This window comes from Amblyomma mixtum, chromosome 7, assembly GCF_055824585.1.
Source record: "Amblyomma mixtum isolate Tamu chromosome 7, ASM5582458v1, whole genome shotgun sequence".
Classification (NCBI taxonomy): Eukaryota; Metazoa; Arthropoda; class Arachnida; order Ixodida; family Ixodidae; genus Amblyomma; species Amblyomma mixtum.
Window position 1 is genome coordinate 103,457,023 of NC_143018.1, and position 12,900 is coordinate 103,469,922.

At 45.8% G+C, this 12,900-nt stretch overlaps 1 protein-coding gene across 2 annotated transcripts in view; it reads right to left on the bottom strand.

Annotated features, from left to right (window-relative positions):
* Positions 1–12,900, bottom strand: part of PolE2 (DNA polymerase epsilon subunit 2) — a 56,583-nt gene that overhangs the window by 24,897 nt on the left and 18,786 nt on the right. For both annotated transcript variants that reach the window (XM_089553292.1, XM_089553293.1), the window contains exons 3-6: positions 11,285–11,540; positions 11,160–11,216; positions 6,995–7,116; positions 1,548–1,677 (exon numbers count right to left, since the gene is read on the bottom strand). In XM_089553292.1, coding sequence (XP_089409418.1) covers positions 1,548–1,677; positions 6,995–7,116; positions 11,160–11,216; positions 11,285–11,540 — 565 coding nt within the window. The remainder of the gene's footprint in view (positions 1–1,547; positions 1,678–6,994; positions 7,117–11,159; positions 11,217–11,284; positions 11,541–12,900) is intronic.

Genomic DNA, 12,900 nt, shown 5'->3' on the forward strand with positions numbered 1-12,900 from the left:
GAGAAGACACAAGACACAAACACAGCGCTGACTGACAACTGATATTTATTTGCAGAAGTGTACAAATATATATACATGGCTTGATGCGCGACAGAAAAACAAAAACAGATGTGATGCGCATGCCGAAGATGAAGCAAATCGTCTAGTCTTTAGCCTTGCCAAGAACGCCAGCTCTTTGTCAGATAACGCGAGGGAAGGAGTGCCAACGCAACTGTCCCCAAGCTCCAAAGTTCTTTTAGCTTCTATTATCTCCCTTGTGAAGCGGTTTTTGTTTCTCTTGTAAGTATTGCATTTATCGAAAAGCGGTTTGCATTCTATTTTGCGTTCCTTAGTGCATTCGAGGCAGTGAAGAGGCCGGTTACGGTCGCTGGAATTTTCGACATCCTTATTATGCTCTCTTAATCGATCATTCAGGCATCGTCCCGTTTGCCCTACATACACTTTCCCGCATGAAAGAGGAATCTCATATACTAGTTCCTCAGTGCAGTCAACGAACTTATTTCTATGTCTTGTCTTGCAAGCAAGAGTTGGCTCAGTACCGGGGTTACTGACGCGACTAAGCATTGACAGTTTACACGGAGCGGAGAAGGCTACTCGTACATCAGAACGTTGTGCTATCTTCTTTAGATTGTGAGATAGGGTGTGAATGTCCCCTCAGTGTGTGAATGTCCCCTTTCATGACCCCTCAGTGCAGACCTGGAACATTCTTCTGGTCCCCTGCCACTTTCCTCCCTCTCTTCCCAACGACGCACCTTTGGTGCACCACAGCATTAGGAAAGCAACCAGGCAAATGGTGCTCACGGTGCCATTAAAGCTCTTGAGACTGCACCGTCAATAAGTCACAAAACCAACCAGCCAAGGGTTGTGTGCATCAGATCCCTTTAAACGGTGGTCTCATTCACACTGGACAAACCAGTCGCTGTTTCAGAGAGCATGCAAGCAGAGCAGGTTTTCCACAGCACCGCAAAACCTGCAAGAATGCCAACGAGTGGAAAGAAGCCTATTTTCTCAAGAAAACAAGAAACACAGGCTTCAGCAAGCAAAGCTCAAAGACATGGGGACCACATTTCTCAAAGGGTTCCCGCAGAGTCTAGAAAATTTAGTTTAATGTTGGGTGGTTTATGGGGTTTAACATCCCAAAGCAACTGAGGCTATGAGAGACGCCGTAGTGGAGGGCTCCGGAAATTTCGACCACCTGGGGTTCTTTAACGTGCACTGACATCGCACAGTACACGGGCCTCTAGAATTTCTCCTCCATCAAAATTCGACCGCCGCGGCCGGGATCGAACCCGCGTCTTTCGGGTCAGCAGCCGAGCACCACAACCACTGCGCCACTGCGGCGGCGCATGATTGCACACCAGTGGCAGGAGATCTATGCATGTAAAATAGAGAACGAACGACCCACTGCGCATGTAATGGGCCACGCCCTTGAGGTGTGCCTGGTCTCCTTGTGCTTGACAGCCAGCAGTGCACGTGTCAAGAATACCGACATTTCATTCGAACCCCCCGCGTGATTGAGCAGCCATGCAAGGTGGGAAAGCCTTCACCTTGGGCTGGTCCAGCCACACATCCGAGAGGAGCACGAGCAGAGCGTTGTCCGGCACCTGGCTCAGCTCCAGCTGGGTCCGCGCCTGCTCCGGGAAGGGGTCAAACATGCTCGCACCGCCCATGTACTTCCTGCGCACGGAACAGATTGCCACTTCCTTGCCACCACAAAGAAGAGAGGCCACTCCGTGTGGTCCTTCACTGAAAGGCATGCCAACACCAAGTTCCAACTGCACCTGCTGGGCACACAATGTGTTAAAGGTGCACTGAAAAGGAATCTGAACTCCTCTTCTTGCCACGGGAACTCAATCTACCTGTTCCGAGCTTTCTTAGAAACTTCAATTTAATTGCCCTGTGTGGCCGATTTCCCTAAATAAATCGAATTAACGTCTGGCTCCCCCCTTTTTTTTTTAATTCTCCCCCGTACGGTGGGCGGAGTCGACGAACGCGTGGAGTGCCTTTCACTCAGTCCCGTGGCGGCTTGCCGCTCTGCCATCGGCGGAGTAATACATAGTAGTCCGTAGAAGCAAATAGGCCGCGCATATTTTATTTCTGCGAGCTTATTTCGCGGCTATATTTTCTGCGAATGAAACTATTTATTCATGAAAACCTAAAAAACAAAATAAAGCGAAAGCAAAGCCTCCACGGAACTGGCTGAAAGGCACTCCACGTGTTGGTCGACTCCGTCCACCGTACGGGGAGAATTAAAAAAATAAAGGCGGGAGCCGGACGTTAATTCGATTTAATTAGGCAAATCGGCCACACAGGGCAATAAGTCGAAGTTTCTAAGAATGCTAGGAACGTGTAGATCGAGTTCCCGTGCCAAAAAGACAAGTTCAGAATCCTCTTCAGTGCACCTTTAAGAGGGCAAATACGGGCCGGATGGTGCACGCTCGAAGAATTGGATAGAACTGCACAACGCATGACAAGAGAAGGACAAACACCAGCACTGACTAACAACCAAATGGTTTATTGCTACAGGTGAGGCAGCATATAAATGAAAAGGCACAAGTAAAAACACCAGAAAAAGCATGAGAAAAAGATACCGCACAACCATACAACCTGACTCAAAAAAGGCACGTCACTGGCTAAGATATGAAAGTCCCGTAAACGAGGATTGAAGCAAAAAAAAGGCTGCCAGAAGAAGCATAAGTGGAAGTTTGTCCACTGTTGTGTTGGCGTCGTTTACAAGATCCCGGACTCTTGTGGCAGTTTCTACATCGGTGACACGGGACGCTGCATAAACGATCAACTACATGAACACGCAAACGATATAGAGAACAAGTCTCGCAGAAACCATCTTGCATTGCATTATGCAGAGTGTAAAGATTGTGAAGTGCATCTCAATCGGACCAATGTCATCGCCCGTTATAAAGATGAGGCCACGAGGCTCATTTCGGAGGCCTGCCTTATCAAAAAGCTAGGTAACACCTGTATCAGCAGCCCATGGATAAATCTACTACCCAAGGAACATGCGTATCCTAATCAGTGACGTTTCAGTCAGGTTATGTGGTATCTTTTCCTCATGCTTTTTCTGGTGTTTTACTTGTGCCATATCATTTATGTGCTGCCTCACCTGTAGCAATAAACCATTTGGGTGTTAGCCAGTGCTGGTGTTTGTCCTTCTCTATTCCGCTGCGCTGTTTTTTCCAATTCTTCAAACAATGTGTTAGCATCTGCTCTTTTTTTTTCTCACATGGCAAAGTTGCGCAAAAACACACACAAGAGACAAGGTACAGGTAAACTTGTCGAGGCCTATATCACAAAGAAAAATGGGAGTGTCAGTGATTCTTCTTTTGAGCTGTATACAGTTGATAACATGTTGTAATACTCAGCCTTGGCAGCGCATATCACAGGTTCTCTCAGATCATGAATGGCAGTTTGACAATATCCCTCAAGACAAAAGTCTACAACAGCTGTATCTTACCGGTGCTCACCTATGGGGCAGAAACTTGGAAGCTAACAAAGAGGGTTCAGCTTAAGTTAAGGACAACGCAGTGAGCTGTGGAAATAAAAATCATATGTGTAACGTTAAGAGACCGGAAGTGGGCAGAGTGGGTGAGGGAACAAACGCGGGTTAATGACATCCTAGTCGAAATCAAGAGGAAGAAATGGGCTTTGGCAGGGCATGTAATGCGAAGGCAAGGTAACTGTTGGTCCTTAAGGGTAGCAGAGTGGATTTCAAGAGAAGGCAAACATAGCAGGGGGCGGCAGAAAGTTAGGTGGGCGGATGAAATTACGAAATGTGCGGGAATACGGTGGCCGCAACTGGCGAAGGACAGGGTAAATTGGGGAGACATGGGAGAGGCCTTTGCCCTGCGGTGGGCGTAGTCAGGCTGATGATGGTGATGACTGTTTTTTGTGCAGAGAACTTAAAGCCATTTTTCTGTGTGCTTAAATCGCTAGTTTGTTTAATGGGAGTTGCATCTGTGTCTCACAGGTTGATAAGCTGGAGGATGTGCATGCAATTTGAAGACCATCGATGGAGACTGAATACATGATAGATTTCGGAATTATTTTATCTAAGTAATTCATTTTGATGACAAACAGTGTAGTACTTAAAATACACATCCCCATGGTACCTCATGCTGCTGAACGAATTTCTTGAAAAGTGCTGAACCCAGGCATACGAGATGAACGGACAGACAGGAAGTCTTTCAAGCAGTTCAGCATCCTTCTGTGGACGCCTAGGTTTGGTAGGTCGCGGAGAATGCCGAACTTCGAGGTGGTAAGCCTTCTAAATACCAAAAAAAAAAATTGCGAGACTGTACTGTCTGTGTATCAACGCTACTCGGACTGTGCTTTCAAGGCGGACGAGATGGTCTGTTGTTGAACATGATTTTTGAAATGCACATTGGTGGATGTCCAGATGTCGACGGGATTCAGAGAAACAGGCTTCGGGATTCACGGGAAAAACGCTCTCTACAATACAAGGAGTGGTGCCTGAGTGAAAAGAGCATTTTTAATGTTTTTAAAAAGGGTGTGGAAAGGGTTCGAGATTTGCCTGTGAGGTTCCTGTTGAGGGTTGCTCGCAATACCTTGATCTTGGCATCAGCTGTATTAATAGTTTGCTATGTTGGACAAACAGTTGCTATGTTGGCCTGTTCTTGTGCCCCGTGTTCACCTCTTACGCCCTCGACACATTTTCTTTGTTTCTTTTTTCCGGTCACAATCAAACTGTGCACAAAGAACCGTGCGAATTTTGACACTGTTGACCATCTGTTATCTTGAAGTGCGCTTTCCTGTCATATAAGCCTATATAAGCCTATATAGGCCTATACAGGGCCTATATAAGCCAGTTCAAGACAATAAACGATGCTGACAGTCAGTGCCCGTGTTTGTGTCAAGAGTTCTTTCTTGTCTGTGTTCCGACCGCACTGTAGTCGTCAATATTCAATTCGACTTTTCTGTTTCATTTCTTCAGCACTGTAAAGAACATTGTCACATTAGCAGACTGGATCTGGTAGTGTGCTGTAAATGTTTTGCTGACCCTGCGGTGTTGAAGATGTTTCTATACAGCTGATCAATGGTAGAAGGTACCACACTACTAAAAGAAAATAGCCATCCAGTAAACACACACAACACAGACAAATGGCTAGTACCCTTTTTTCGAACAGACTACAGGCTGCAGACACTGGCATACAATCTTCCCAAAATTCTCAACAAATACAAAGACACGAATAAATCTACCAAAGCTACACTACGTCAGTATTTTGTAATGATGTACATAATCTGATGTTCTTTCTCTTAGCTGAAAATTTCTCTCCAATTTTCCTCAGTTTGTTTAACAAATTTCTCGTTTAAAGCGTTAATAAAGTGTGTAAGATTTGCTGTCATTTATTGAGTTGATTGTAAGCATATTTCCTTGAAGTTAGTGTTACTTGCCGAATTGATATTTTTGGTGTCCTCTTAATATAACTATATGTTCATGGCATTTACTTGAATCCATGATACTCTCTTGTTTCATTGTTGTATCAACTATTTGCTTCTCGATGTACATGAATATTCTTTTAATGTGTGCTGTTATGCCTTGTAACGGCTGGCTGGGCCTCGTCAAGCTGTTTACGCACAGCTTTTAGCCCAGTCAGCCGACCAGAACCTTCTGGGAAATAAATTGAAATTAAATTGAAATGTACCAGGCTGGCGAGTTTATGCCCTGCCCAGGAAGTTTTTAGACAAAAGTGCTCTCAAAGCCCTCGTGGCGAAGAAAGTATCACCGCACGCTCTCGGCGCACTACAGGCTTGTCTACAGTCTAGTCAAAGCAAGCCGCACCTGTTTGAACGGGTGGCCAGCCATACGGCGCATTCACCAAACTGGTGAAACTTGCCAGAATTTTTCTTCTACACGTCAAGCAGAAATACACATGGCGAGAAAATAAACAATGATCCATTTTGCACGAGGTTTTTTTTTTAGCACAAAACGTGACTTCCATTTAAACCATCTAAACTCGTGCACCGGTATGCTCGAAATAGAATAGCAGTACAGGGCCTCAACACAAAGACTGCAGTTGCCCAGGATCCATCCGCCTTTCAGGAAAGTCTTGTGCAGGACCACTTGATATATGTCAGCACAAAATTCCAATTGTTAACCATTAGCCCTGAGCAGCATTCCGACCAATCAATGTGCTGGCCAAAATATCCCCGCTGGTGAGAGACAGACCATGATCCTACGCTTCCCATAATGAGAGCGCCCGTAACGGAAATGAGAGCACAATTCATCACCCATTTTGTGCACTCGCTTCCTGTCTCCTGGAGTGGGATATAGTGCCAGGAACCCTGCTCGATCACCCAGTGTCATCACCCAGTTGTTATCCCCTGCTTAAGGGGGGACGAGGGTCTTAAAACTAGCTTTTTTATTTATATCTAGAATCTGATGAAATTTTGCACACAGATGCATTTTTCTCTTCTGAATCCAAATATGTAATCATAATTGAGCTGGTGGTCTTAGATCTTACAAAGTCTAGAATGTAATTAGGTAATTTCTTACGCAGCTTTAACGAACTTTCTCATTGCATTTTGTTGCTTTTATTGACGTGAAGTGATAGCCAGAAAGCTCCCATACCTGGTGTCATTCTTCGTTTTTCTCTAAAGGCATGTCATCCTGACATACTGTGTCGAGAGTAAGAGGTCGCAGTATTTTACACTGCAACTTGTTAAGCTAATTGTAAATTGCTATTTATACGTGGCCTAAACAAAAAAAGTAAGAATGTCATCAGGTATGGGAATTTGCTGGCTATTTTTCCTAATTACACTCTAGAATGTAAGATAACTTTTGATCTAAGACCACCAGCTCAATTATGACTGCATTTTTGAAATCAGAAGAGAAAAACACACCTGTGTGCGAAATTTCATGACATTCTAGCCACAAATAAAAAAGTCTCTTTTAAGACCCTCGTCCCCCCTTAATGCACCCTAATTGTGGCTTTGCCCAATCAACGCAGTGCCTCACAGTGTCTCGGCGGCCGGTTCGATGGGGGGCAGGCCCATGGCGTCCACGCGGAAGACCGTGTCCTCGTAGCGTCCCTCGGCGAGCACCAGGCTGCTCTCCACGAACAGATCGGCCGTGAATTTCTGCCCCAGCACTCACGTCAAGGAAGGACACATCTGGCCAAGCACTCAACCCGGAGGAACACTCGAGGAAGCACACACTACACTGGCGGACAGACGAGAGACAGGTCTGACAGCACCATAAGCCACCATGGACGCTCAAAGCATCATGGGGCGGTGAGCTACTTGTTGCGGCACAGTCGTAGTTTTTCGGGAACACGGAGTGGCACTACTAAGACATTTCATTCCGAAAACGTTGTTCGTGTGTGCGCAGACGACTTTCACGCGAACGCAGTGTGCAAAAACCATAGTAGTGAAAACGCATAGACACACAACGCCAATAAAAGGTTTCACTTTTCCGAAATGCCATTAATAAACTTTTGAAAGTATCTAAGCAAAAACATTTTTTTTTAAACATATTAACTTTTAAAAGTGCGCCTGTTAATTACAAAATATTAGTTTTTGTAGTGTTCATTACTTGGCCAATAGGAAAGCTAGCCATCGCTTATTTTGTACAAACTTTGCACTTAAATGCCTTTCTGCTCGTTTGTTGCGATCATTAGACAAGATATTGAATGTTAGGACATTTGTAGTAATCGAACAGCTTAATTTTTCTATTATTTTTTGGCCAAAAGTTGCAGTTCCGCAACAAGTAGCTCACCGCCCCATGATGCTTTGAGCGCCCATGGTGGCTGAAGTGGTCTCGAGGGGTCGCCATGCAAACTCCCATAGACGGGCTGCCAGCTTTCCCTCTAGGTAATAGTAAGAAACTCTATGGACAGCACACAGGAAATCTACCCTACCAAAGACACCAACCAAAGGAGGCCATGATGACCACATTCGTTGCCTATGCAAACGCGCAAAGGGCAATGAGCACAGCACCAATGGGCAACTTCGGTGCTGGAGAGCAGCCAGTGGGCGACTGTGCAGAAGAAACAGCAGGAGGGGCAGTTACTATTAGCAGAGATCGGCCAACAAAAATAATTTAATACCTTCTTCCGCAAAAGGGAGAACCAACAATCAACTTCCAGGGGCCCCAGTGGCGACACTAATAATGAAATAGACTTCAGCGCTCACCCTGGCATCGTGCTGCACGTGCAAATCATTGCAAAAGGTGTGATGACGTAGCAGCCATACAACGGTAAGGTCTCAAATTTTCCTCGACTCAAAGAGGGAACGGAAGAAACTGGTAAGAAAGAAGCCCATCAACAAGTTAGCGGTAAGAGGGAAAGTAGAGGAATTCAGGATGTCGCTGCAGCACAGGCTTTAACCGAGGACAACAAACCTAATGTTCAACCAATGAACCGTAATCTCACAGCTATCCCTATGGAGCGCACAGCAGAAGCAGGCGGTAGGGTAATTGTGACTGGGGAACAACACCACAAGGGAGCAACCGTGAGGCACTCATGTCTCGTGGTGTTCCCTTGTCTAGAACTAGCGCTCCCCAGTCACAGTGTGCATAGCCCCCTACAAAGCTTTATATTGGTCAAATGTTTAGGGGAATCCCCCAAGGTGGAGTAGATTTGTAGTAAGGGAGTAATTACTCATTGGCATCCACCGTAGCCGTATGGCTGCGCTCGGGTGGATGCCAATGAGTAATTACTCCCTTATTACAAATCTACTCCGCCTCGGGGGATTCCTCTAAACATTTGACCAACACAGTTCCCACTTCGAGTTATTGATTAATTCGCTCTCGACCTACCATAAGCTTGCCGTCCTGGTTAGCTCAATTGGTAGAGCGACTGCTCCGGTGTAGCGGTGGTCCTGGGTTCGAACCCCGGACCAGGACGAATTTTTCTTTAACTACGAAGTTTCTGAGAAAGCTGTATAGCTTTCCTTTGTAGCCGTATGGCTGCGCTCGGGTGGATACCAATGAATAATTGCTCCCTTATTACAAAGCTTTATATTGACATTTAGTAGGATAATTGGACAGGATGCCAGCAAGCTATCTCCGGAGAAAAAGTAGGCAAATCCAAAACATGAAAGCCCACACACAGAATAGAAATGGCAGAGCTATCAAAGCTAATCAATAAGCACAAGGTAACTGGCATAAGAAAGTATAATACACAGAGAATCAATAATTCTCTAAAAAGGTAGCCTAAAAAGGATACTAGGCATAGGGCAAAAATCAGATGTACGTGCAAAGAGAGATGGCGGGCAGTGTCATTAGCAATATGGATATGATAGTTGAAATAGCCAAAGAGTTCCACACAAATCTATACAGTAGCCAATGTAATCAGGACACTAATGACAGAGGCAGTAGTGCATAGCAATGGGGCATCCCGCCAGTAACGAAGGAGGAAGTAAAGAAAGCGTTAGGAGCAATGGAAAGGAGGAAAGCAGCTGGTAAGGATCAGGTAACAGCAGACTTGTTGAAGGACGGAGGAGAGATTGTGCTTGAAAAACTAGCCACCCTGTATATGCAATGCCATGTAACCTCAAGCATACCAGAAGCTTGGAAGAACGCTAACATTATCTTAATTCATAAGAAAGGAGATGGCAAGGCCTTGAAGAATTACAGACTGATCAGCTTACTGTCCGTTGTTTACAAGGTATTTACGAACGTAATCGCTAACAGAGTCAGGACGACCTTAGACTTCAATCAACTAAATGATCAGGCAGGCTTTCATAAAGAGCACTCAACAATAGACCATATTCACACTATCAGTGAGGTGGTAAAGAAATGTGCAGAATATAACCAGCCCCTATATATAGCCTTCATTGATTACGAGAAAGCATTTGACTCAGTAGAAACCTCAGCTGTCATGCAGGCATTGCAGAATCAGGGCGTGGAAGAGTGTTATGTGAAATTACTGGAAGATATCCATAACGGCTGCACAGCTACCATAGTCCTCCATAAGCCAGCAATAAAATTTCAATAACGAAAGGTGTCAGGCAGGGAGACACGATCTCGCTTATGCTATTCATTGCCTGTTTACAGGAGGTATTCCATGGCCTGAAATGGGAACACTTCAGTATGCGTTCATGGAGAATGCCTTAGTGATCTACGATTCGCTGGATCTTACTGGCACTCACCTACAAAGCAGAAAAGTGGAGGCTAATGAAAAGGGTTCAACATAAGTTGAGGTTAACGCAGCAAGCTATGGAGAGGAAAATGATTGGTGTAATGTTAACAAATGCGGGTTAATGCTAACATCCCAGTCGAAACCAAGAGGAAGAAATGGGCATGCAAAGGCACAGCACGGTTACCGTATTTTCCGGTGTATAAGACGCGGCTTTTTTTCAAAAATCTTGCTGATGCGTCCTATACAAGGGTGCGTCTTATACGCTAATTTTTCCTTTTTTTTTGTGAGTTCAGAAATTACTCAGGCTCTTGTTCAAGTTTTTTTCAATGAAAAAATATCACTACCAATGATGCGGTTGTAACACGGTTAATACTTCAATTCGTGGACCGCCATGCGCCACTTTTTTTAAGTGAACTTTATCATGAAACGACGGGGATGATGACTTCCTGGATCACAAACACGCACCGTTTCGGAGGCCCCAAGCAAAAGTAATGTGAAATGCCAAAAGATGGCGACAAACGCGCTTCTCGCCATTGTCAAGACAAGCCAAGACAAGCCGGCGTTCTTTTTTAGCCACCCTTTGCAACTTTCTTTGCTCCGTGTATGTAGTGAGAAGAGAATGTGTCAGCTGCGTTGCCTCCAGAAATGGGCAAACTTTTTGATAGCACATTCGAAGACGAAGACTTCGAAGGTTTTAAGTAGAAACAAAATGTTGTTATGGACATATGGGAGAGCTCTTTCGTTCTTTCGTTTTTCTAAAACGTGAGCGGGTATGGCGTGAGTGTTGCCTTTTTCGATCACTTAGCGTTGCTTAATAATTTCTCACCGGTACGGTGTATTTTGCGATGGTCATGCAAGCGTGCTTAATTAAGCCTCACTAGCCTAACTGGCTTAATTGGGGTGCGTCTTATACACGGGTGCGTTTTATATACCAACTTTTTCAATGACATCCTGCATTTATGGCATGTGCGTTTTATACAGGGGTGTGTTTTATACACCGGAAAATACGGTAACCATTCCCCACCACGCAGCAAAGGATACGGTGCGGGAGGTATCCAGTTGCACAAAGCCAGTGGTGTCCTCGAGGAAGTACTTGCCCTGCAAATACAAAGAGGGGAGGTTGGCGAACCTTTCTGTGCAGCAAAAGGAACAAGCGAACGGCGCACCTCTTCGAGCTGGCAGAGCATGCCGAGCACTACCACCCGATCGCCAGAGGTGCCGAGCAGGTGCTCGATGGGTTGCAGGTCGAAGCTGCCCGGCAGGCTCCGCCTCGACGAGAAGCACTGGTGTCGGGCCGTCTTCTCCAGGATCAGCCGGTAGCGCTCGCGGAACAAGAACGCCTTGGCCCCCGAGTCCCCAAACAGCCGCGGAGCTCCACTGTGGCCCGCCGCTTGGCGCGGAACAAACTTGCGCCGCTCCTGGCTGCATCAATCAACATAAACATTTCTGCGACTCGTCATGATGGGATAGAAGCCGGAGCACATGTGACTGGCACTCGAAATGCTTGGTTTGGTTTGGTTTATTGGGGTTTAACGTCCCAAAGCGATTCAGGCTATGAGAGACACCGTAGTGAAGGACTCCGGAAATTTCGACCACCTGGGGCTCTTTAACGTGCACTGACATCGCACAGCCCACGGGCCTCTAGAATTTCTCCTCCAAAGAAATTCTAGCCGCCGCGGCCAGGATCGAACCCGCGTCTTTTGGGTCAGCAGCCGAGCACCATAACCACTGAGCCACCGCGGCGGCGCACTCGAAATGCAATCAGTCTGCAGCGCCAATTATCAAGACTAGCAAGAGGGTTCATTGACACTGGCTTAAGCAGGCATTCCCAGAAATTAATTATAAAAAGACTAGTGCAAAGGACTGGCACAAAGGGATAGGAAAAATGATCCGTGGTTTACCTCCACTTGAATCGTGACGTGCAAAAGCGCGGTGACAGCACAAGCAATACCATAGGAACGAGATGGCGCAAATCTCAAAGCCATGAATACTTTTCGGGGGTGGCCTGGGCCAAATTTCTGGAAGTGACCCACAGTGAAATTTGGAGGTCGCCTTCGTGTCAGGCATGGTCGAGTATGGTTGGACACAGATTTTGGTCCAAATCGGCCAAAGTCAAAATTCTTGACGCTTGGTGTCAAGTTGCTATGGCTACAAGCGATTCACAGCAAGATGCAAGAGCAAGACTGTTGCTCAGCTCTGATGATCGTACGAGTGCTTTCGAGACAAAAAGAGCGCTAATCATGAACTAGCCCAGCCTTGTGCCTAGACAGCACTGATTCCCAGGAGCCTAATAACTGCTTCCAGTTACTGAAACACAATCACCACACATGATGCTGACTAGCTCAACACTTATTGATCTGACCAGTAACAATCTTCTTAGCTCTTCCCAGGCTCACTTGGAACTGTATACCGATTAGGCGCACCAGCTCAACTTGGGGGGCAAAAATTTATTCGCTTCGTGACAGAGTTAGATTAAAATTTTCATGCACCTTTCACAAAATTTTGTTGTTCCATCAAAAGGTCTTAAGCCTTTTGTAGAGCAGGCAGTCTCAACAAATGACTGCAGAAGATTGGGTCAACATTCATTGCATGTCTATATGCATAAAACAGGGCACGAGATCTGTAGACTACCTACTCACAAAGCCAAAGTTTCTTTTCTGTGGTGCAGCTGCCGTAGACATGTCTGAGCGATTTCACCGAGGTTGATCCTTCAGATGGCGCAGAAGGGACATGGAAGGAGGCACAGGAAAACAGTGGCACCAGAATCAACCTTGGCTATGAG